The 26,887-nt window shown below is 38.8% G+C and overlaps 1 protein-coding gene across 1 annotated transcript; it reads right to left on the reverse strand.

The window, feature by feature from the left end:
- Positions 1 to 1,624: 1,624 nt before the first annotated feature.
- KCMF1 (potassium channel modulatory factor 1) lies at positions 1,625 to 26,784 on the reverse strand (the record flags this gene model as incomplete). The annotated part of the gene is made up of 6 exons (XM_010022879.1): positions 1,625 to 2,257; positions 4,006 to 4,288; positions 5,986 to 6,160; positions 8,586 to 8,687; positions 14,450 to 14,589; positions 26,617 to 26,784. Coding segments are annotated over 6 exons (1,130 nt in total), but the record flags the coding sequence as incomplete, so codon positions are not given.
- Positions 26,785 to 26,887: the final 103 nt, after the last annotated feature.

A 26,887-nucleotide genomic window follows, 5' to 3' on the forward strand; every position in this document is an offset into this window, starting at 1 on the left:
CTAAAATGTGGTTATGTGAATCACAGCTGGAATTAAAGACAGCTGCAGAAGTTTTGGAATAAGAGTGTCTGGATAATACATCAAACCCAAAGAAAATCAACTGAACAACAGTCTTCAAAATGCTTTATTGAACCGTGTGTCTTATCGTAATGTGCAGAAGATGTGTTTGAAAAGACTACAGCTTGAAAAACTTCTGAAAATCCTCAACAATCAATAAAAAAAGTCCCTACTGGGGGTAACTCTCAGGACAACCAGAGGCCTCATGTAAAGTTTCTCTTGAAACATTTTCTGTTGCAGAGACTAACAGAAAACAAAGCCAGTACTGCTCCATGTGGAAACAATCAAGATTTGAGGATTTAAAAAGAAAAAAACAGGAAAAAAAAAAAAAAAAAAAAAGAAGAATGGAACTTAAAACTTCAGCCTATGGGGTTGCTGCTTTTGCTGCTGTTACGCTGGATTAGCATACACGTCACAGTTCTGCTGAGAACACCATCTGGTGTTCAAGTCTGTAGATTTACTCTAAAACCCTAGCAATGCTGCAGAGATGGAAGGATACATAGAAAGAGAGAGGGGGTGAGGTGAGGAAGTTCTGGGAAGACACCATTATGATATAAGCCTAGTTTAAATTTTCATCAGAAGCTGTGTGCATTTTGTTTTTTTATAATCTAACTTTACATTCAAAAACCCACCAAAGGAATAAAAATAAAACCACAAAAAGAAAAAAAGAACACCAAAACCAAAAATACCCATTCTGTCCTTGGGGCTATCATAAACTTCTATGCAAAAGAACACCATACTCTTGTTTTCCAAACCAGCAGGGTTAACAGTATAGGCATGTGGGTGGCACAATTCAACTAAAAGGCTTTTTCAACTTTTTATACCAGCAAAAATAACCAAAAGAAACAATAAATAAAAGGTGCTAAAGTTAGCATTAAGAATTCAATTGTAATATTCTGACAATCTGGGAATCCAAATCCTCAAGCTCTCCTGATACTGACAGGTCTCTGCAAACTATGAAGCAAATACATAAATAACTCAAAACACGATTGAGACTGTGAAAGCCTTTTAAAAACTAAAGACAACATGATCCAGGTTAACTTTCTTTTTAAACAGTGAATATATGAATTGTCTACACCTGAATAAAACATACTTAACAATGAAAAAATTTTAACAACCACAAAAAGGAAAAACTTTAAACAAAAGTGAACATCATTTGATTTCAGGGCACACAAAAGCCCCTCGCAGTAGCTTCCAGCAGTGGCCTTACTGTTGTTCCGTCTCCTACAGGTGCATAAAACGAAGTTCAACTCCACACTGAGGTGATGGCTAATAGGGCAACATAATGGTCACATAGAGCAAAACACCATGCCCTGGTCACAGCAATATATCCCACTGCAGAGTTTCCATCCTGTGCAGGAACAGCACATAAAGATGTCATTCTGTCACATATTATTCAAAAGCTACTTTGTGGCCACAAACTGCTAGTCAGCACTAACCTTTTTGTCATTTAACCTTCGAATAATGGGAAAGCTTTGGGTATTATAGTTTTACTCCTTGTATTTAATTTTTTTAAATGACAAGGTCACTAAAACTCATGCACGCTGCAAAAAACATCATGCAGTAGTTAAGGTAAACCATCCAAGCAGTTTTATTCATTAATATTCATAAATACACACAGCAGCTTCATTAGAGATTTTTCATTTTTTTCCTCTTCAGTTTGAATGTGGAGTATTAGGAAAGCCTTTTGCATGTCAAGGTACAGGACACAGAGCTTTTTGCTCTGCACTGCAACCTACATTTACCTGCTAGAAGTAAAAATTAGTTAAGTGGAAATGATTATCATATATATCTTTTCTCTCTTTCTTTTGAATGTACACAATGTAACAAGAGTGACAGACCTGAAATTACAATCACCAAAACAAACCCAAGATAGTTGTTGTCCACTTTCATTGGCAAATACAGCACAGAGGACATTGTCTGCAAAGTGGGATGTCATCAAAGAGGAGGTGGAGGAGGCTCGTTTCCTTTATTACTCTCTTTTAAATTTAGGTTTTCTAAAGCAACATCTAGAGGCATAATATCTACACAGCCCATAGCACCAAAATCTGCAATCTCCCCCCGCTCATCCTCATCTGAGGAGGAACTTTCTTCCCGCATCAAAGTGGACAGTAGAAGCTCTTGAACAAACAGGCTGCAGTCTGCCCGTTCACTTTCCATTGACTGACGCTCCGCTTCCGACATCTTCGGATCATTCAACCTGTGCAGCAGCAAGGGAAGAGAAGAGGCAGTTGGTGAAAGCCCATTTCCCCCATGACGCTACTGACAGGTGCCAAAAGGCACTTGAAAACCACTCCTTCGGGACAGTCCTGCCTACTCTGGCAACCTCTAACACCTCGGTACAACAGGCACGCAGGTAACCAACCACCCCTTCCCTGCCGCTACCGCAGCATTCAAAGCAGAACCCAAAGCTAGAGGAAAATAAGAAACTATTAGTGAGGTTTCCTGCTATGCAGGAGTCCTTCAGTAAGGGCTGCTGTGATCTCCTGGACACTCATTATGTGCCTCTTTTTGTTTCTACAGCAACTTCTAACTTCACATATGCCACAAAATAAATTACTGCATGTGCAAGGCCTAAGTATTACCAAAAGCACAATGCAAAGTTCATTCCACTGCTTCTCCTGGGTTAGTGTGCCTGATAGGCAAGGAAATTGCTTGCTCCAACTCTGAAAGTCACAACCTGTGAAGCTTGCAGGTATTTTGATTGAGTCTCTCAAATAATAACATGAGTTTCTGATACTAGTTTGCACTTAAGATAAGAATTTTATTAACTCACATCCAAGTTTCTTGACACAGGAGCTCTTGAAATGCCCACGCTATTTCACAGTATCAAAAGGACAAACAAAAATATGTATGGGGCAGCATGGCAGGACAAGTGTGGAAAACTTTTTTATTTCAGGTCAACAGCCAACCTTCTAAAAGAACTGGAATGACGCAATGGGTGACTCCTCTTTAAAATAACCCTGGGAACTAAGTATAGTTTCTAAACCAGGTATGTATTCTGTTAATTAATGGCATCCTTTATTTGCTTTGTTATCCAGTCTTCAAAAATAACATATAAACACTTTTCAGCCTTCAGTTTTTACTGAAGATTATTTTTCTATTAAACAACACTATCTTTGTTATCTTTTCTATTAAACAATGCAAATCTGTGACTTTCCATTATATCACTGGAAATGCGCTTGTTTTGGTAGAAGTAGTAGGGGAAACAAGCACAATTTAGTTACAAAATATTCCTTTTGTTCCTCTTGAAATTGACATGCAGCAACCAGTGTTTACGCATCGCTGAGGAGCAGACAGACAGTAGGTTTAAATGGATGTTACAAATGCAAACAAAACTACCTATGTTGGCTGTAGATTTGATGAAGGATCTTGGCAGAAGTCCCCTGCCTGGAGTCACAAGTAACTTACTCAGCCCAATCTCAAAACCAGCCTCCTTTTCAAGGTTTGCAGAAACCCTTACTCAAGCCTACTTCTTTAAATGTGTTCCTAGGTGCATCAAAAGTCGTACCAGCACACTTGTGAGACTGCCTCTCCTCTTCACAAATACTAGACCACCACAGGGTATTTCTGCAGCCAGCTCCTGGAGCTGGTTTTCCAAACACAGAACAATTCCATCTGGGCCAGCTACAAACTGCTACTCTTGGATATTAAATTACCGGTTTCACTTTCATGCTAGAAATGTGGATGAAGCAAGTTTTATGTATTACACATTCTGCGAGCACTGTTAATGTCTACTGTGACTATATTCTGTATGATTAATTAGCTCATTAACTCTGGGATATATTTGATCAGACACTGCTTTACTAGGGCATATGCCTAACTTCAGACACTTCAGTTTCATTGAGCTCTATGTCTCTATCAGAACCAATGCAAAAGAAAAAAAGAAATAAAAGGTGAAAGAAAGAAATAAAAGGTAAAAATAAGTAAACAAACAGAACAAATTACCTCGTGAGAAGAAACTGGGAATTCTGGATAGTCTGCTGACTGTTTTCAGTGTTAGATGTGTTGGCTGTTGTTGTGGATTGTGTCATAGTGGTGTTAACATTGATCGTGTTGGTGCGTCTAGTTGCATTGCGTGCAGTCTCCAGTTGTTGTCTTGCTGCCTGTGCATGTTGTCTTTCCAACTGCAGTTGCATCTGCAGCTGCTGTAACTGAGAAGCAGAAGGGCCAGAGGAGTTCAGCTGTCCTCCTGCAGAACGCCTCACACCTGATAGCTGAGATAAAAGCTCTGCCAGGGAAGAGAAAGTTTCTGTGATGATAAATAAGCATTACACAATAGAATGAATACACCCTTCATCAGTACCTTTTTTCAAACAGTAATATCAAAGAACAAACAATTCTTAAGAGACCATGAAGCTCTAGAAAATAAAAGTCTTAGCATTCCATGTCCCAAAGGGTAAGGAAGATTTAAGACTCATTTATGTTGATTTATTTCAAATAAGTCAAAGTTTAATGCCTTCAGCATAACAAGTGAGCCAACCTACAAGGAATGCCTGGCAAATAATGCCCTTTGCAACAACTCCTTGAAGCTTCAAGTCAAAATAGCAGCTGACTAAGAAACTACTTTATTTTGGCTTTGGTTGGCGATTTTATTTTCCTCTCAACAAATCTCCCCTCAAACACAGGTTTCATCTTCCCAATATCCCCACAGGGAAGCTGGGCTGCAGCAACGAGACAAATATTGAACCACTGCTTCAAATATCTAACAAAACATACTTAGTTAAGAAAAAAGTATTGCTTCATATCAGAACTGGTCAAGCATTTTTGCTGTATGAATTATTCTTTCTGCCAGAAGTACAGAGAAGACCTAGCAATTAAATACTCTGTCCTTAAAGTCTTCCATTTCACAGGAATGGAAATGCTTATAAGCAGGTTTCATCCACAAAGAACTTTCTGAAATAAGTATTAGCAGCAAATTATTGCTCAGTGCATTACTGCAGAACCTCCTCTGCACCCTGTGTCGAAGGTACTTCTTATATAACCTGCTCACTGTAACTGATGTAAGGGCAGACAAAGTAGGGGGTGGTACAGCTTCTGCCCCTTAACTCTGCATTGCCAAGTTACTATATAGGTCATGACAATTTTCCTTCCATTAACAAAACACAATCCTTCTAAATAAAGCTTTCTTTGAGGCAATAAAAAAAATTACAGTTGGTTTCTATGTCAGAAACTCAGAATGGTCAAGTAATTTTTACCAGCACTCATAGCAATTCCAAGATCAAATAACTTAATTCCACTGTAATTGCTAGAAAATGCCAAACAAGTTATTCCTGGGAATCCTACAGACATATATTCATTATTTTCTGCTGTTGAAAGTGAGGCACCCTTTCTCCCTTCAGAGTTTTTCTATACATGACCAAAATACACTGATAATACTTGCAAGAGTGCATTTATATAAGAATTTACAAGTACACTTAAAACAATAAATCCATGATATTAGCAAATTCTGGCATTCAAACAGCAGCCTAAATCCAAACCAAACATACTTTAAATGTTCATTAATACTCAATTCAGCTAATTTCATCTTCATTGAAACAGTCTCCTCCATGAACACCTTTATCCACATGGCAAATCAAACTAAGATGTACTAAAAGTATGTGATGGAAGTTGGACACAATCATTTGTAAAAATATGCAGCCCCCGTGCACAGATCAGGCTCAGAAAATAAGCCTTATGCTGTCAAGAATTAAAAGCACAAGCTACAGCCAGCTCTGTTTCAGCTTCAGCACCTCCATGCACAGGCCCTATGACAACGCAGCCAAGCACACTGCCCACCTGCAAGCAGCCATCAATCACATCAAGCACTGTGGAGCATATCTACACATGCAACTTCACACCAACAGAAAGCAAGGCAGCTATTATCACCTTGAGTTTTATTTCCTGTGCAGGGGACACAGGGGTAAAATCTGTGGTTACAGCTCTTACCAGCTATAGGATCCATGGCTTCTCTATTGCTTGGAGAATACGAACTCTGAGAAGATGAAAGCCCACCAGGGGAAGTGGTAGTAAAGTGCATGTTTGATCTACGTGCACGGGGGCCTCCCAAACCCCGGCCTGGGTGGAACATCCTACGTACATGCCGAACACCACTGGATTCATCGTAACCAAGTAGTTAAGAAACCAGAACTGTTTCACATGGAGTATTAAATGACAAGAACATTTTATGGGTGAAATAATCGGGTGAACAGTGTTCTTCATTCATAATGATTCAACTTCTGAGGCACAGCTACAATGCAGTGTAGCTATGGTGCTAGTCAGAGTTACTCAACTGAACCCAAGCCTTTTATGATGCCTAGGAAACATCAGGATTAATTTTTTTAGATCAAAGTTTTCTACTCAGTAATCTGAAAACTTTAACAAATGCATGCTCAGCCAAGCTTATCACAGAGACATAGGAATTTTATTCTCCATTCCCAATTCTTAAGTACTGAATATTAAAAAAAATAAAAAACCCAAACATTTGTTGCCATACTTATCAAAAGTACCCAATAACTACTGTATTGCTTTTGATTTGTGTTTCATGTTTTTTATCCAAGAAATTTCATCACTTCAATCCCTAAGAAATGGTAGGTTTCTAGAGCATTCTGCACTTTCCTCTTTTAGCCCTTCCTCTTTTAGCCAAAGAAATACCACTAATTCCAGTTATGACAATGTCATCTTTAATTTTCCCCCACCTCTCCATATCAGATGCTTCTATTTCAAATCTACCTTTTGTATGTTTCCTCTTATAAATTGAGGCAATCAAAAAACTTTTTAAAGATTTTTGCCATGAAAATGTTAACATTCATTCCTCCAACACAATCCAGGTAAGGGTTAATTTTAAAAATCACTAGTATAATTCACTAGTGCAAAGTGAAATAGCATAGGCTTGAATATCTTATTTTACTGTTACTAGACTTTTAGCTTAGATCCTCGTATCTCCCATGTTTTGTCTTTGTAATAGGCTTACCACAGTATCTGTTACTGTGTGAGAATACTATGTCCAGTGTACTTTTCATAAAACAAAGTTACAGTTCAGAACCTCAGGATACCATGGAGAAGGTCAAGAATGTAAGACTGAAAGTCTTGCCGTGAGACTAGACTTCTCATGGCAAGGAAGAACTTCTGGCCTTACAAAAGCAGTTTACAGACTGTCTGCTTTTTTCAAACCTACCAGCTTCTAACAGCTCCCTGACTTTGACAGTTATTTTTAACTATGCTAGCAGATCCTCTTCCTTTTTTCTTTTTCCTACTTTAGACCAGCCTGTCACTACACATGATTTAAAGTCCAGCATGGAATAGTCATTTCGGGACACGCTTCTTGTCAGGTTTTGGAGGCAACGCTGATCATTGAAACTACAGTGTACAAGCAGAAAATTCCATATGTGTTGCCTTTAATGCTGAATCACGGACAATTTACTCCCAAAATTTATCCAAGTAAGATCCATTTTGAGATGACTGACACTGAAGCCTTACTCTGTATTTGAAAAAAGTATTATTTTCTAACTCAAATATTCATTCCCAAATTAAAAGTCATCCAGTGGCATCTCTGATACTGGTTTGGGAGAAAAAGCTGCAGAAATGTGGATTCTAACCAAACATCTTGTTCATGTCAATATGAAATTAACTGCAATCTAAGTGGGAAGATTTCTTGGCCTACAGAACAGTTAAATGCACTCTGTAGTAATTAACATGTGCAGTTAGTCTGTCCTGACCCTAAACCATGGTAACACTAAGAAACAAAATAGTAACAGAAATGGAGCCATCTCCTTATATGCTGTCTCCCTTCTGTTAGGATACTATCCAGTTGCTAGGGGCTTGGATTATTTTTTATTTTCTTTTACTCCAGTTGCTAGGGCTTAGATTTATTTTTTTTCCCCTTTTTAAAAATCTTTAAACAAAAAAGACACCACCAGAGTAATAATGTAGTCTTTTTGTCTGCTTAAATGAGACAAAAGGAATACTTCAGAGATACTTACTGTAGAGAAGCTACATGAAATAAAAGCCCAAACCAAATTATATTTAATCAGTTAACCCAGGTATGTGTGTGTGTCTGTGCGTTTTCCAGGAAATCTGAAAGTTTTCTAGCGTATGTGTCAGTACCAGTGAAAATTGTTATCAAAACATGGTGTTAAAAGTAGTTAAGCAAGTTTAAAATCATTTGCCAAAAGTAACTAAGCTCAAATCATCCTCAGATCATTATCTTCATGTCACAAACACCTACAGCACACTACTGAATCTGACTATGATCAGGCAGGATAAACCACAGTGCAAGTAGAAAAAAAACCCCTCTCACTGTCCAAGTTCTATTACCCTTGCTGTTAGAGCAGAAAGCACTATGAAGTTTATCTACAGTCTCTTCACAATCTAGTATTTATAATCTTTTAAACTAGTAAATGAACCTTTTTATTTTTGACATACAGATCTTTAGCAGCTTAAGTTCCAAGAAAACCAGAGGTATGACTCTTTGACTATAAAAATCAAAAAGTTATCATGGCCACCAGATTAAACAGCCTACCCTCTTTGCCCCAACTTGGAAAGGATATTAAATCTCTAGGAGCTCTGTGTTCCAGTGTAAGATGAGCTGCAAAGTCATCTGTGACATGATTTGGATCCCCTCCAGGTAATGCTGCACATATTGGACAAATCTGAAATGACAAAGCAAGAAAAAAACATGACTTTATAGATTTTTTTTTTTTTTTACACAAAATGGAACTCGAGACAATCATTAGACACTCTAGATGAAATAACATTCTAGATATTCATAAACTCATAGCAACATATTCAAAAAATACAGAAAATGTATCCCAGTGCAGACAACAATTTATATATCATTTACTTCATGATTTTCAGAATGCTATGAAAACCAGAGCTAGAATATTCAAACTTAATTTGCAGTGTCCTGAAACCATTAGTCTTTGTACATGAATTCTGTCATGGGCAGTAGAGTCTGATCACACAGGATTACTACTTTTTTGCTTGACACTCATTGCAGCAGACAAACCAGAATGTTTAAGTATTCACTGAAGTATCAAACTGGGACCACCTATCCAGGCAGTGCATAACTACAGGTCTGGCAGAGAGGGGCTGTTCCCCATATCCCTACACAACAGTATTTTGGGAGAAGGCACTGATGCCTGTCTGTGTATGTTTGTTTGTTTTGTTGTTTTTTTAAATCCAAAACACACATTAACTAAATAGACACACAGTGCCAGAATTATGGCTTGTTTTTTTGAGTAACTCCACAAACAGCTTGAAAAGCATCTTCCATTTTTCTTTACAGTAGTTTTGCAGTCTGCTTTCAAAGTTCTACAGACGGCAGACAGAAATCTTCCCCCAAATGTTAAGTGCTCAGATTAACAGCACTTTCACAGTTAAGTGCACCTGCTGTCTATTCATTTATCTCTATTCATCACAGTCAAATAATCTTGACTTTATAGAACAACTTGGCTGCAATATAAAGCCCAGGTTCCCAGTACTTTTCATGCATAAACTCAAGTTGTTGACAATAGACCTCAAAAGACCATGGGCATTAATAACACCTATGTAACAGCACACACATCCATCTTATGTATGTGAGGACAAGGTCTTGAAAGGCTTACTGTAGTATCTCAGCTGTAATATCTTTTGACAACAGCTGCCGCATCTTTAATGCCACTGTAATTTCAGCAGTTACCTCTGAGAAGAAAATCAGACATTTTTACAACCCTTTCCCCTTAATTTTCAGTGTTCAGAGTTTTTCTTCACAGAACTCCTCTGCCCAATTTTTTCACTACTACAAAATCCATACAAGCAGACACACTACAGGGCAAAGACAGCTTATTACTGTGTAATACAATACTCAACTATGCCAACACACCACACAGCTACCCTGCAGGGATACAGAAATGGATGGCTATTGGACAGATGGTTCTGAAGTTCATAAACTTATTCTGCTAACAGGAGAAAGGTGTTATGAACTGGACATATTTGCCTGACAAAAGGAGGCACGGTCCTCATTAAAAAACACCAGCTAAGAAAAAGTTACAAGGAACAATAAGGAGGAAGGAATCAAAGTATCCTAACCCTAATTCTAAACATGAACTAAACTTTTAAGAACTCTGACTGGGTAGTTACTGAAGCATTGTTACAGACAAAGATTTAGTTAAGCATAAGCTTTGCCGAAATCTCAAAGACTGCAACATCACTGATAAAGCATGACCTAAGCATTCTTAAAATTTGCATTTACACCACTATCAGACTTCTAGTTGAATGCTGTACTTTATTTGGACCAGTTGACTGACCTGAAAACCAACACCAACAATAAAAACCGTCATACTGACAGCCAAATTCTTCTGCACTTGCTTTATAATACTGTTACCACTGGACTCTCACGGGTGAAGAAATATTGCTAATTACTATGCATTTAGTACTTGAAGTAATATGACTTATTCTTTTTACTGTATAACCTCAGAGCCTAATCAATCACAAGACTAATGACTACTCCCACAGAATCCAGTATAACTTTCAATTAAAGTACCCAGAATTAAAGCAATCATCTTTGATGAAATACTATCAAACTCTTATCCTGGAGTTCCTCTCCAGGACCTCAATGTTCTAAGGTGCCTCTCCAAAGTATCTGTATACTAATGCAAACAGCATGGGGAATAACCATAATGAGTTAGAGATCTGCATGCAGTTGAAGGGTTATGATCTTCATGAGACCACAGAGATATGGCAGGATGGATCCCACAACTGGAGTTGCAATGGAGAGATATGGGCTCTTTAGAAAGTAGAGGAGGGGAGCTCTTTAAAAAGGAGGGTTTGCCCTTTATGTGAGAGAGCAGCTAGAGTACATTAAGGTCTGCCTGGGGTTGGAAGAAGAGCTGATGTAGAGGTTATGGGTTGGGATTAAGGACAGGACAAGAAAAGGTGACATTATTCTGGATGTCTACTACAGTCCACCTGACAAGGAACAACAAAAGGATCAGGCCCTGTACAGACACATGGACCTGCCTTACTTCAACCATCCTGTCATCTCCTCAATAGAGAACACAACATGCCAGCAACCCAGGACATTCCTGGAATGCACTGCTTAACTACTTCTTCCAAGTGATAGAGGAGTCAATGAGGAGAGGTGCTCTGGACTTCATACAAATGAGGAGCAGCTCATTTAGGATGTGAAGGTCAAAGGCAGTCTTGGCTGCAGTAACCCTGAAATGGTAGAGTTCAGGATCCAGAGGGCAGGGAGGAAGGTGAAAAAACAAGCTCACAACCATGGACTTCAGAAAAGCAGACTCTGGCCTGTTCAGATATCTGCTTGGAGGAGTCCCATGGGATAAGGCCCTGGGAGGTAGAGGGGCCCCATATTTAAGTGAACTGGACACACTTAAGTCCATGGATAGTGATGGGATGCACCCAAGTGCATGCCTGAAGGAGCTAGCAGGTGTCATTGCAAGCTGCTTTCAATCTGATCAATCATGGCAAATGGGAGAGGTGCCTTAGTACTACAGTAAAGCAAAAGTCACTCCTATCTTAAAGAAAGGTACAGGCTGCTCAGCTCATGTTGATCCCTGGGAAAGTGATGGAGCAGCTAATCCTGGACACCATTTCCTGACACACTAAAGACAAGAAAATCATCAAGAGTAGTCAGCATGGCTTCACACAGGGGACATGATAAACTTCTACGACAATGTGACTGGCCTGGTAGATGACTGGAGAGCAGTGAATATTGCCTACCTGGTCTTCAGTAAGGCCTCTGACACTGTCTCCCATAGGAACCTCACAGACAAGCTGATAGGCTCAGAGTGTGGCAATGGGTGGGAATTTTGCTGATGACACAGAACTGGGAGGAGTGGCTGAGACCTGCACCACCATTCAGAGGGACCTCAACAGGCTGGGGAAACAGGCCAACAGGAACCTCAGGGAATTCAACAGCAGTAAGTGTAAAGTTCTACACCTGGGGAAGAACAACCACTGGGAGCCACCCAGCTAGAAACCAGCTTTGCAGAGAAGGACCTGGGGCTCGTGGTGGACCATGAGCCAGCAATTTGCCCCTACAATAAAGCTAATGGTGTCCTGGACTGCATTAGGAAGGGCGTTGCTAGGTCAAGGGTGGTGATCCTTCACCTTTATCCAGCATCACTGAGGCCACACCAGGAGTACTGTGCCAGTTCTGCACTCCACATACAAGGAGGACATGCACATAGCAGAGAAAGTCTAGCAAAGAGCTACGAAGATGATTACAGGACTGGATTCCCTCTCCTATGAGGAAAGGCTGAGGAAGCTGGGACTGTTCAGCCCGAAAAACAGGCTCAGGGGTGGTGGATCTTATAAATGTACTTAAAAACCTGAAGGGAGGGTAAAAGGAAAAAGGAGCCAGGCTCTTTTCAGTGATGCCCAATGACAGGACCAGAAGAAGTGGGCACAAATTCAAACACAGGAGGTTCCTCATGAACATCAGGAATAATTTTTCCACTGTGAGGGTGACAGAGCACTGGCACAGGCTGCCCAGAGAGGCTGTGGAGATACTGAAAAGCTGTCCAGACATGCTCCCGGGCAACCAGCTCTGCTTGAACAGGGGGTTGGATAAGGTGACCTCAGTCAGACTGTGATTCCTGCCTGTGGTACTGAACACTGCTGTACATACCAATGCCCAATACCCAAGAAGAAACAACAGAAAGGAAACTTACCTGCACCAATCTTCAGCATAAAAATGGCAAAATTTAATGAATTAAAAAAAAAAAAATCTTTGAGAAACAGGGGCCCAGGGGGATGTACACTGTAAAATAAAAGTGATTCCATCCCTGAAACCGTTCATTAAAGATCCAAATAAATATCTAAAATAAAACACATCTTTGGAAGTACAGAGATACTACGAGGGCTACAAGCTCTGTATCTAAACACGTATGCTTAAAACCCTAAGACCACAAACATTTAGAATCCGTATTTTCCTCTTTAGCAATGTTGTAGCCTTCCACTATCTACAGTAAGATTGCAGTATCCAAGCAGTTCTATGCTTGGATATGCACACTAACTACCACAAAAGCTAGATTCAAAGCTTAGAAAATATACAGCTATATTCAAGGATTAAAATATTGTCCTTTATCACTGTTTTGAACAAAGATTTAACAATGCAGACTGACTCACAAAAAGGAACTTGTTTTTTCTTTACACACACACCTCTGTCGGGAACCAGTGCAGCAGCAGGTGTCTAGGATCACAAATCTAGGCTTTATGTACTGAGTTCTAGAAGTCACAGCTGCAAACAAGGGTGTGTCAAATGTAAAAACCTGGAATCTTAACATTCCGAGTCAGGAACGTAACACTGACATCAAGTGGTGCAAATCAGAACTGCAATACTAAGCCACCAAAGAAAGCCATCCAAACATGGAACTGTCAACGGCTGATGCTACATTTGAAAGTTGTGAAGTTAAAGAAAAGCTCAAGGAGATGATAAAATCTGCTGTGTATCACGAAGCTAAACTATGATCCTACAGTGCAACTATTTGTGAAATAAAATTCTTAACTTCATATGTCCTTAAGAGTCATAACACCTTTGGAGTCTCAAAAAGGCAGGCAAATCACCTCTCCTATCGCTCCTTCCTTCACACAAGATCCTTAACAGGCTTGGAGCGGCAAGGTTCATTTTCTTCCACAGAATTCTTTACAAGTTAAGAGAACTAGAAGATTAGAATACGGACCCTATTTGCAAGCAATTACTTCACAATTTATTGGTGATAATCCACTTCAAGCGTTCACATTTTTCTAGGCATCTATTTAGCCAGACGAGAACACCCTAGATTTCAGTCTGCTAACCTCATTTCTCCTATTCCTAAAGACTATCAAGACAGCAGGAGTTAACACCTCAGATAAACAAGTGTCAACAGACATACATGTCCTACTGGGTTAAGGATGTGAGAAACATCCCTGCTTTAACAGCAATAGTTTCAAAAGAATGACAACTTTCACTGCACCTGCATACCAGGTCCGTTAGAAAAACTATTTGAATAACACATCAAATTGTCTTCCCCTCTTTTATAGTTACAAAAGACTGGCATAGATATGAGCTTCCAGGACAATTACATACTGATTGTGAAAAGGGAGCTACATGGAATAACCATAATATTCTAAATTTCGTCTTAGAGGATAACCTCCTAAATATGGCAGCCTTTTTATCAGGACAAACAAACAGCAACCACAAAAGAAAGCAAGCTCATTATATTACAACACACATGAAACACAGAATTTTGATGTCACTGACAGACATAGGGATGTCTTCTATATAAAGCTTCTATATTCTTCTATATCCTATTTAAATGAATTCATGCTTCAAGAAAGAAAAAAAAAACAAGAGGATACCAATTCTCCAGCAGAGAGACTCTTTAATATATTTCTACCACAACTGAAAGGCAATTCTGGGGCATCGTACCACTTCTGTTGATGTTTCTGCATGCTCAGAAGTAACATGTTCTTGAAGAGATGTTTCCGTATAACCCATTTTTCCACAATAAGGACAAGTAAAAGACTGCGGCTGCTCTACAGAGAAAGCTTCTCCACCATAGTACAAATCTGTAACAGAAAGTGTGTAAAGACAGGTTACTTCAAGGCAGTAGTATTTAGTCTGCTCATGTAAACCTCTGTTTATACACGTATTTCAATGTAATCACTACCAAATTAATCTGATATTGAATTGAAATGGCTTTTTTAATCTTTTATAAAGGCTGATATTCAGGAAGTGTGCAAATTCTGATGACAAAATCAGACAGACCACATTTCATTTTCATTAGCAAAGATAACTTAGTTTTCTATTATTCAGGAGAAAAGATTCATTTGTATATATGCTGTTGATACTACCAAACCTTCACTTTTCCGTCACCTTTATTATCACACATACAGGGTCACCTATGGTATTTTTCAATCATAAGATGAATTTTCAAAAACTGAACTCTCAATAGTACCTCAAAAATTTAGATTAAAGTTTAAATGTCCTCAGTGATAGCATGTCAATATTTACACCGTAGCTGAACAACTGCTTCGCAACAAATAGTTTTAGAAACATCTTGAATATGTAATATAAATGATTGATAGCGAAAAAGTAATCCGATTATCTGCTACACACTGGTTGCAACTTTTAGGTGTGTTGGATTTAAGCATTTCTGCATTTCTGATGAGAAGCAGGCACTTTAAAGTCACTAATGTAGAAGTTCCCAAAGCTTAACGTGAAAATGTATCAAACCATACAAGAAAAGAATACTCCTCTCTCATCCTGTGCAGGTATCACATATAAAACAAGAAACATGAATAAACTTCACATTCACATCAAAATAAATGTGATCTTCTCTAGCAAGTAATCTGAATTCTTTTCACTGACATTCTTGCTAGCACTAGCTTTAACTGAAAAATATTTTCATATAATTATGAATATTCTGCTTCAAATTAAGAATTGGACAAGTCTGAACAGATCCTAGAACTCAGGTTCTGCGCTGCAAGGCAGTATCTCTCTAATGTGTTAGCAACATGTCCTTCTGACCACTTAAGTTGCAGCTTCTCAAGGTTTATGACATCTTCTGCTACTGATGTGTCTTTAGAACATGACTGGGAAGAACAGAACAGGACATTTGTTTCTGCAATCTTACAAAAGAAGTGTAAGGTGAAAAGGTACATATCTATAAACCACTATATTAACAGAGTATTTCACATAGAACTAGGTTTTAAGGGCTAACACTCCAAGACCGATAAAGGAAATTAACTTTAGTAACATGCTAATATGCAGACTTATAGATACATTATCAGGTTGAATACATTACAGAACAAAGTTTATGTTCATACAGTCCCTGTTTCTCTTATTTGGAAACTATTTCCACAGCATTTAAATGCTAGAAGATGAGAGAAAGATATCCCTTTAATAGGCATAGTAAGAAATGCCCAAGGAGACAAAACAGACTTGCTAAAAAATAAACACTACCTCACACACCCGGCATTTTAACTGGTTCATCAAATTAACTATTACAGTAAGCTTGACTATCATCCTGAATTTAAGTTCATTTATTCACATACACATGAAGAAAACATTATACCCAACTATCCAAACCAAGAAGTTTACAGCCAATTAAGTCTTAGTTCTCCAAAGCAGCATTTGAGGTTTCACTGAATGTTTTATCCAGTAAGGCACAGAAGTACATTTTCAGAGAATGGAATTGAGTATCAGATATGACTGAAACAGAACTATGCAGACTGAAGACAGCATGAATGTAAGCGAGAAGACATGCCCAAAAGAGTAGCATACCCAACCCCCAACCTGCAAGTCATTTATATAGTATATTTGTGTACTATATAACTATAGAAATATTTATATAGTACACAGATGCCTGGAATCATTGTTAGAGCCAAATTACAAAGGTCGTTGCACAACATATATCAGCACTCAGTTCTGAATGCATCTGAGTCACCCAACACACAATGGGTGATTTCTTGACAGGTTGTCAGGCATTCAGCTGGCATCCTAACAAGACGACATGTGGTGTGTCTTAATTCAGAACATCTGTCCTTACCCAATTGCATTAAATCCTCAGGAAGAAACAGTGAAGCTATGAAAAGGTGGAAGAGCTCACTGGTCAACACTTAAATTTACCATATTCGACTGAAGACAATATTATCATACTGGAAGAAAGCTGCTTACAAACTCTTCAATCTGCTTGTTTGGTTTATAAGCTAAGTAAGAGTGTATCCTGAAAGCTCAAACCCAGAACCAGTAAATTCCCCCACATCAATGCTTTTAAAACTATCTGTAGTTCTTAACCATTACTCACAGTAAACTCATGTTTATTCCATATGAGTAGATTGGTACCACAATTACTTTGGCAGGTGACCAGGAACACTGGGTCTGAGGCAGTATTACACCATTAGCATTCCAACATTAGCTAGGTACAGGTGTTAAGCAACATCATTCTACAGGATGAACCTATCAGATTAAGACACACAACTACCTTTTGACCAGAACAGCCTCTCTAAAATTACTACACACACTTTCCAGGTGGCAACTAGTCTTGTTCACAAGTTTTACCATCTCCTCTTATTTACATGACATGAAATAAAAACTTACAAGAAAATTAAGCTGCTCCAAGTTTGAAATGTTATGAAGACCATTTCAGTAACACACACAGAATAGATACATAATCCACAGAATTTGGAGCTCCTAACCGCTGTCACTTCAGTACCTATTTCAGTAAGCACTTCAAAAATTTCTCCAAGAATAACACTCAGATTCCCATTCTTTTGTAGCCAAAAACCTGAGAAGCGGTTAAATACCAATATGCTGCAATGTACTCAAATACAAAGGATTTACCTAAGTCATGGTTTTGAATGAGGAAACCACAAACAAGGTTTACATGGGACTATGTTTTAAGCAGTTCCTAAACCAGTCTCTGAATGGACCAGCTACAGAGACTCTGCAACAGATATTCTTTCAGCAAAATATACCTGTAAGGCAAAGAATTCAAAATGATGGTTTTCTAGAACAGATAAATGCAAAGTGTTCCAAATGAGGACTGCTGAAAGAACTCTACTTGCAATTAGATGAAGAAAAATTTTAATTAAAGCAGCTTATTACACAAGTTGTTACATATATAAGCAAAAAGGAAAGCTTCAAAAGCATTCTTACTTCTACAGTGCCTTTGCACAGAGAAAATGTAAATTCAGTTCTCACTTTTCACCTAAAGATGTAACAGAATTAGAACTTTAAATAAAGATTCTAGTAACAAAGCAAATAAAATAGCCAAATATTTGAAATGAATAGTTAAGAATTCAAAATTTAACTGCATTTAATCTGCCCCAAACAGCATGTGTAAATACTATATTGTCCTCTGAAACTCAATAATGCAACAAGAACTTCTACAAAAAAGTTCTGCATACGTGTGGGAGTAGAAGAAATGCCAGTCACAGACACATCAAAAGCTAATGACAGTTTGTTCAGCTGATCTTCTTATTTCCCTCAAGCTTTGGTATGATCCTCATGATGATGATGATGATGATTCAACACCTATTCACTGATTGGAAAAATGAAATTCTCCATCACTGCAAACATATACATACAAACACAAAAGAACACTAAAAGCCAAATTTTCCTTTGAGGACTTTTCCTAGCAGAGCAGACTAATTTCTGGGAATTATCCAAGTCCTAGCATCTTACGTACTGAAACGGATGAAACATGCAGACTCAAATGGGCAAGCTATTGGAAAAAAAAAAAAAGGGCGAATCAACTTATTCTGGATTTTTTCAGCTGGATTTGCATAGAAAAGTAACTCTGCAATTAACTATCTAAAAAGAAAAAAAGTTGTCAGGTGGACGAAAACCCTCTACCTGTAAGCCTCACTACTTCATTTAGGTGTTTCAAGTAATGCAGAAGTACCAACTCCAACTTTGCATATGAGCAAAGGGCACAAGGCCACAATCTGAAAGAGAGTGGTAAACAGATCAGCATGCAGGTAAAAATCTTTTCCTTGGATATGCTGTTAGCTCAGTCCAGATGTCAAGAATTCCAGCAGTAAGTACACACTGTTCTATCACAGACTGTAGAGGTTTGATGAGTACTCTTAAATCCTGTGTCTCTGGCCTTTGCTTTTAGACAACATGACACAACCCACTTATTAATTAACAAAAAAAAAAATCTGAGTTCTTTCCAGCCTCCTGATTATACTCCTGCCTCTTCTCCCACTCATGACTCCTTCCACATCTTTCTCGTAAGACACAAACAAACATGGACATGCCAAATAAACATACCTTCATCTGGAAAGCACATGTCAGAAGTTAAATCAGTTACTGGCAAATATAAATGTTTTTCCTTTAAAAGTATATACCTCCCGTTTTTCCCCTCAACTGTAATATCTCTCCACCTCTTACAATACGAATCTATCCCTTTTTAATCTGAAATACAGGCCACCAGATACATTTTCTTTTAAGATATAAATAAATAAAGAGGTTGGTAATTAAGTGATTTCATGAACCTTTGTGCTTACTTTTAGCAATGAAGTTTCTAAAGTGATATTTCTCCACCTGTTTCATTTTTACAGGTGTATCATAACTATGAACAGTCATGTAGTCATGTTATGAACCATCAATGGCTCACTTGCTAAGGAAGAGCCTAACAATTAGCAGAGTATGAGAATAAAAAGAGGCAATGACTCCACGGTTGCAGAAGGGAGGCAACCTAAAATTGTATTACTGTTTTAATTTCCAGTTGTTTTACTGTTATGATGCAACTGGCGCACTACCAAAGAATTATCCCCTCTGGCCACAAAGAAATCTTTCAGCTAATGTATTTTGGTTCTTTCCAAATACCTTCCTAGACGAAAGCAGGAGTACGTAACTCTTCAAACTCCTCTGGACCTCTAAAGCCCTTTTCGAAGTAGCCAGGAAGACAAGGTTGCTTAGTAAATTAAACCAGACTAAATCACATCTCTCTAAGAGAAGATTCATTACTCACTGCTTTATCAGTTAAAGGAAAAATACAAAGGAGAAAACGAATCAGAATACTGTTTAAAGAGGACCCAACAAGAGTTTGTGAAGTTCAGTTTGATGCTTAACACAACACACAAAAAACACCACACAAACACCCAAGCCCCAAATTTTATGTGAAAACTCAACCAAAATATAAGCTGTTTAATTTTACTATCCATCTATAGCTATATACTGCTTGTATTTAACATTTAAATCCAAGTAACACACTCTTAAGCATGCCAGGAAGTTAGTAATAGGACAGAAGTACAGTAGGATTACTTAGACAAAAATCGGTCTTTCAAAGAGATGATTCAGGACTACATTTTATAACAGCTTGCTTTTATTTTCTGCTAGAACATACTCATTTACAAATGTACACAGCAATTGGGTATTTTAGTTTCATTTTTCTTCATATGAATAATGTAATTTTGATTTGATATATACATGCAGATAAAAATGCTGGTATTAGACAAGTTGAGCTGTATATGTATTTGATTTTTCCCCCCCAATGTTTGAAGAAACTAAATGTTGGCAACACACCACATTTTACAAAGTGTATCTATTCCTGTATCTCTGATCAAGCAACCATACTATTCAAATCATATTATCCTTAAAACTGCCATTACTTCCATTTTGCTGCAGATTTTCTGAACAAAAAAACATTCTAAAACCTGGTAATACTCTGCTACAAACTTCAAGAAGTAATGCTTACCACCTCTTTATAAAGATTTGCATAAAGGAATGGGCCAACAGGAATCTCACATAATTAAGCCCAGCCCTGCTCCATGCAAACAGACCTGGCAGTGATGCCAGCAGGGTCAGGGAACAGCTCTGAGGAGATGGTGCTGGGTGCAGGGTGGGCAGCGAGAGGAGCATGGGCCAGCCATGTCCGTAGAGCTGGCCCCTGCTCTGTGGGTGTGCGTAGGGGTGATCCCCTCAGCTCAGGCCACATCAGTCTCATCCAGGCACTGCAACTCTTTTGGGGCATCCTATTACAGGGAGACATTGGATTGAAGCCTCAATTCGGCAGAAAGCCATTAAGATGGCCGGGCTGGAGTACTTGCCCTGTGAAGGAAGGCTACAGAGCCAGCACTGGCTCAGCCTCAAGCAGACAGCTTTGTGTCACCTAACAGCTGCCCATACCTACAGAGATAGGATTAAGGAGATATAGCCAGGAGCTTCACAGTGTACAGTAGAGGACAAAAGGATATAAGCAAAAACATTTTCCCACACACAGACAAGCAGTGGAATGCGGTACCCAAACAGCCCCTGTGCCATTCCTGGATGCTTTTGAGACTGAAGTGGGCAAAGCCCTGACTACCCTGGTTTGACCTCACAGCTTGGAGAAGAAGGCTGGACCAGAGAGCTTCAGAGATTACTTCCAACCAGAATTATGACTGATCCTATGAAACAAAGATAAACAGTGATGAGCTGCAATACTCATCTAAACTAATTTTCTGTTAATCACCAATGTTGTCCTGCTTTACAGACTGGAGAAATCTCCTTTCAACAAGTGGGATCTCTATTACCTCACTTAGAATTCTCCACTTTCACTAGAAAGGCAGCGCAAGAGCCACACGTGCTAGAGTAAAATGCCAGCTTAGTTAAAACTGGAAATTGCTGCTCATTCCTTCCAGCATCACTATTTCAAACTTCCAGCAAGTTTCTAGTATGGTTTATATCTAGCAGGAAGAAACAGCACATCCTCCAATCTTCTTCATGCAGTTTCATCAGCTGCCAATCCCAGTATTCAACCTCACAGACAGCACTGGGTTAACTGCTTCAGTGAGAGACACACTGCTGGGGTTGACAATGATTACATGGCAGGTATTCAGTTATCTGTCCAGCTGCAGCTAGGTGTTTTATTTCGCCAGCAGTCCCTGAGCTGACCCAGCAGACCTTAGCTGCCTTGACCAGCCTTAAAGCAGACCTCCACATACACCCTCTGCCCAGGGGCTACATTTAAGTTCTGACGATCTGTCAATGAACCATGCTGCAGGAGCTCCCAGCCCTCTTCCTGCCTTAGATGGCTTTCCTGAACATGCCTCAGAACTTGTTAAACTTGCTTTGTCTGTTGACTTTGTCAACAGGACCTACTCCTGTTACCAACCCTGCCCTGCACACCCTGACAGTGAGGACACTGCCCCTGCCTGTGCCGTGGTTGCTGCTCTCAGCTCCAGCTTTTTATCCCTCATGGAGCAGCCCTGGTCTTGCTGCTCCCCAACAGCAAAAACCACATGCTGAAACCATGAACAAGCACAGATGCTAATGAAAACAAGAGAGGATTTGCAATTCATCTGACAGTACTGCTAAGTTCCAAACCAGCAGCTGCTGCTCAAAGGCCCGGTTCAGCCAGCTGTGAAAAAGATCTGCTGAAATGGACCAGGGGATCCCAGTGGACAGCAAGCCAAACAGAAACCAAAAGGGTGCCCCTGCATCACAGAAAGCAAATGATGGCCTGGGCTAAATCGGAAAGAGAACAGCCATCAAATCAAAAGATGTGATTACCCCTTGTTACTTGGCACATGCTAGGCAACTCCAGCAACACAGGGTTCAATTTTGGTCTCTCCACGTCAAGACAGATACTGAAATAAAACTGAGAGGAGCTAGGGGGTATTTTTGTCTTATATGCATGCACGCACATTTGTGTGCACCACAACAGTTGGAGAACTTGACGTCAGTAGAAGAAATGAGGTTCATCCACCCTAGAGAAAGCCCAAGACTGGTCTCATCTCCAACTTCTTATACTGAAAAAGCAGTTGTGGAGGAAATGGAGGTATGCCCTTCAAAAAGAAGCATAGTACAGGCTGCAGGCACCATCTACTTCAGAGGAATAACAAACATTCACTGTAGGAACTGAACACTGGAACAGGTGGCCTAGAAGTGGTGAAACATCCCTTCAAGACTTGGCTTGATGGGACAGCCCAACTTATGTTCCTACTCCCAACAGAAGGCTGGGTCAGACGACCTCCAGGGTTCTCCCTCCACACAAACTACAGTATTCAGTGACGCTCTGACTTAGTAACATACGCACTTAACAGCGTGATGTGCACTCGTTCTAGTGACTGAAAAAAAAGTATCACAAAAGCCTCAAGCTGAGTTCTGGGGAGTCCACTCAGACCTCACACTACACATTATCAACGTAACCATTATTTTAGCAGCTCCCTTTGGCTAAGAATTAAGTAAAAAAGGTGTCAAGATCTTCTGTCACATAAGGACCTCAGCTGACAAGTAAGGGTACACTTGTTCTGTACTTCAATAAAAGCAATACAATCTTGGCAGAAAATGCTACTAAAAATCTGTATTACTTTCTTTGCCAGTATAATCCCTTTAAAATGCCAGGGGTAAAGTGCAAGCCACATGCTTAAAATCATAAAGCATCCTAACAGCTTAGGATTCTTCTTTGGGAAAAAGAAAACTGTGAAGTTTGCTCTGAACTTCTCCCTTGCCCTGACAAACTGTCCTACAAAAAAGCACAGAAGTACAATGACTGTCTTGTAAGCACGTCCCTGGTCTTTATGCAGGCCTGTTACAATTCTACTCTTTGACCCCTCAGAAATAAACTAACTGGATTTGTGCTTTAGATGCCACTTGTCATTACATATGAGACTTCAAATTTTATTTTAAGCTCTGTCCCTGTTAAAGCAGCATACCACTCTTGGCGTATGTGTTAAAGCATTTCTTCCAGTGTCTTTTCTAGGGACTGAAGAACAAAAGCACTGCTGTTGTTCTCAATCCCATCTTGCTTCAAAATTAATACTTGGGCATAACACTGGCTCCTGAAATACAAATACGTCCAAGCAGATGGTACAAGAGTCAACACATGTGTAGACAGAAATCACTAGGGATTTTTGGTTTTAGTGTTCTCATACAGGCTTCTATACCTATAGTCAGTCTCACAGATTAAAAAAACAAGAAAACAAAACATCAAAAATTATCAAGATCACAACAAAAGCTCTGTCAGAGCACGTGAAAAAGTCCATCTTCTTGCTCTATACTCTGCAACATTATTACAGTATCTACGAAACCTAAACACTGACCAGAACTTTCATGGAGGTAAACATTATCTTACCTTTTTCTATGCTGAAGCAATCTTAAGACAGAGGATCATTCATGTGATTAGCTGTCTACTACAAACATGAACGTGGTCACAGCTTCAAGCAAACTCCACAGTTATCTGCATATAGTGCTGGCCAGAAAGGTGATGGGAGCTAGATATACAGGGTCCTTTCCATCAGCTGCAGATGCACCTTGAGAGAATGGCTCACTGATGCCCACGCACACTTCCAGAATCACAAACCTGACACTGACCTCCTCTGAGTTGCTTGCATCAGTTTTATCAAATTCGCAATGGAAGGATTCTCCCACTCTGCTTCCTTCCCACTGGTAAAACACTCATCTTTTACCAACTATCCACTTCTCTCCCCACCATCAGCAAAAATTGTAAGTTTACACCTATTAAAAGCCTTTGGGGTTTTGTTTGTTTTCAGAAGTTTTCATACCTTTGAATCAAACCTAACTACAGGCAACAGTATTAAAGTTTGTCAATGGCCAGGTAAACTACAATTTACACACATACTAACAGCCTTCCATTCTGCGTTTCTTCTGAAGTCTTCCTTACTTAGCAAAACTCCCTACTCATACTGTCATACATCAGGAAACATTCTTCTCTCATTTGACTTCCCATGTCACTAGGAAGTGACTGAAGACTTCATTACTTCTATGCTAGTTTTACATTGCAAATCTTCCCATAGGGATTATTTTCTTGTAACCCACTAAAATCTGCTGCTTTGGTGATTTTTAATATTCACTCATACAGCTATCCTGACAACTATGAAACAGGTCATTCTAGACTAGTTCTATCATTCATTGCTGATTTTCTAACTAAACTTAGCATTCCTTAACTCCTAATTTTTTGGCTGTTCCTCAAACACACATAATCCCCTTGGCAACACAAGGCCCTTTGAAAAGTTAACCATAGTTTCTCTAAGTATCTGTGCAATACAGTAAAAGCACAGACCTTTATGTTTTACATTCTACAAGGAACTGTAAAATAAAAACATAAAGAATGATGTCACAGATCTTCCTGAGTCTTAAGGAATATGTTATTTGTAAATATCCCATTATTCATTCTCCAGTGTATAAGCTTACAAGGTCACTAGTACTTGAGTGCCATCAAGCTTTGCTGTGGTTCACAATCTGGTGGTGATGTATTCTTTGCTGTTCTTGTTCCACAGTGTTAATCAAACCAGGAGTCTTGCTGCAGAGCTGAGCTACAGTATTTCTTTTCCCCAACACTAGTTCTGTAGGAGCAATGCTCAGATAATCAAGCCATATGAAACTTCCACAGCTTGTTTTCTTACTCTTATTTTAAAGCCACAGTAGCATAAACATCAAGCAATTGCAGAAGTAACCCTTAGAATCCTGTTACCCATCTCAATACTTTACTGTGAACCTTTCTCCACCTCACCATCTGTATGACACATGCACACTTAAACAGTAAAAAATAACCCCCACAATATATACAAGTAACATGTATTAAAGCAAAAGATCATTTATCAAAAGACTTCCGAAAGAGAAATATGCAAGTTGCAAGAAAAAAAGAAAAAAAAAAAAAAATGTATTTCCTAGACATTCCTGGGTTCTGTTCTGATGATAGGCATTTTTAAAGAGATTAGAACAAATTTCCTCACTGTAGTAGGCTGAAAGCTTTAACCTTTAAAGTTAGCTTACGGCTTCACAGCAAGCATGTTTCAGTCCCTATGATGAGCATTCAATATTTACAGTAATGCTGTCCTTCTAGACCATGTGCAAGATCATACAATAACGGTTACTAAGTGATGTATGAACTCTGCACCTAAAACAGTGACCAGAATCCTGAATTTATATACTGTACACAGTTTTACCTTATTACTGAGAGAAAAAGGGGGGGGGGAATAAAAGCCCAAGCTAAAATGGTAGCATGCATGTTCGATAATGCACTGAATTATTTTCTTCCAAACCCTGGATTCCTAGGGCCTGGACTTTTGAAGTCACGACCAGGCAGTCTGAGGGCAAGCAAAGGCCTGAGAGTTAAAAGAAAGAAAAAAAAAAAAAAAAAAAAAAAAAAAAAAAAAAAAAAAAAAAAGAAAAGAGAAGAAAGAAAAAGACATCTTCATTCAAAGGCTGTTTTGAGAAACCAACTGCATGTTTCTATAGATACCTATTCTCTAATCTTTAACGCTGTAAATTACCTTTTACTTCTGTTTTAATTGAAAAGGTAAAGATGTAATTTAGAATAAACATTCACCTTTTCAGAAATCACCATATTTAAAAATTTCAAAACAAAGCATAATACAGCCAGAATCGCTAAAAAATAAATTATTAAAATGCTAGCCCCATGGGTTTAGCATAAAGCCAAGATATATATCCATGATCAGCAACATCTTAAGAGCAGTGGTTTATCACAGAAATACCTCCTAAGTACAACCTGTTACAACTATGATGCAATAGAAGCAACAAGCAGGTCAGAAGAACAATTTTTTTTTTTTTTTTTTAATTTTAAGTATTGACATGGCTTTACAGTCAGAAATGATTCTTAAGTTAGCATATCTTCAAAGGAGTTCACAAAGACTACATGTTAGTCCTGGACACTGATCTTTTATACTCAGTACAGCCCATTGCTACCCCTGCTATACCTACAGTCCCACTTAAGCCACCAGTGAGTAACATTCCTACAAAATCTACCCAGGATTTTTCTGCTTGTACACTGTGGCACTTAAGTAAAGCATAATTTGGGGAGAAGGCTGCCACATAATCTGAATTGGAAAATGAAGAGTAGTCATTGTTATTAAGTATATTTAGTAGTCTGATAACCTGCTGTTATCAGGCCAAAATAAGATTAAAAATATATATGCACCAATTAAAAACAAATATATAAGCCAGTTCTTCTATGTTGAAATCAAAGAAAACATGCCTGCTTTTTAGAAGAGGAGAACTTGTTCTTCTTTTCAGTGTGCTAATGGGGGACACAATTAGCAAGTAGTAACATGAAAACCTGTATTACGTTTGTAGATAACACCACAGCAGCAAAATTACTAGAGTTTGAAGTTATCACTTACCAAAATCTACTCTTGTTAGTATGCACTGCATTGGATGGTCAGTTGTATGCCTCGTTGTTGTTGCACCACTTTCATAACAGGTTGCACACAGATCGTAATCGTAGCAAATCAAACACTTGTATCGTCGACCTCTGAAATTTCCTTTTAAACATGCATCACAGCTGACACCTGTAAACAAATAAAATTGCTTTAAACCAGAAGTAAATGCATTTATTTTTAATAAGAGGCAGGTTAACTATTGCCTCTCAACAACTAAAAGGAGCCAGCCATT

The sequence above is a fragment of the Nestor notabilis genome, unplaced genomic scaffold (genome assembly GCF_000696875.1).
Source record: "Nestor notabilis isolate BGI_N333 unplaced genomic scaffold, ASM69687v1 scaffold24969, whole genome shotgun sequence".
In the NCBI taxonomy this organism is placed as follows: domain Eukaryota; kingdom Metazoa; phylum Chordata; class Aves; order Psittaciformes; family Psittacidae; genus Nestor; species Nestor notabilis.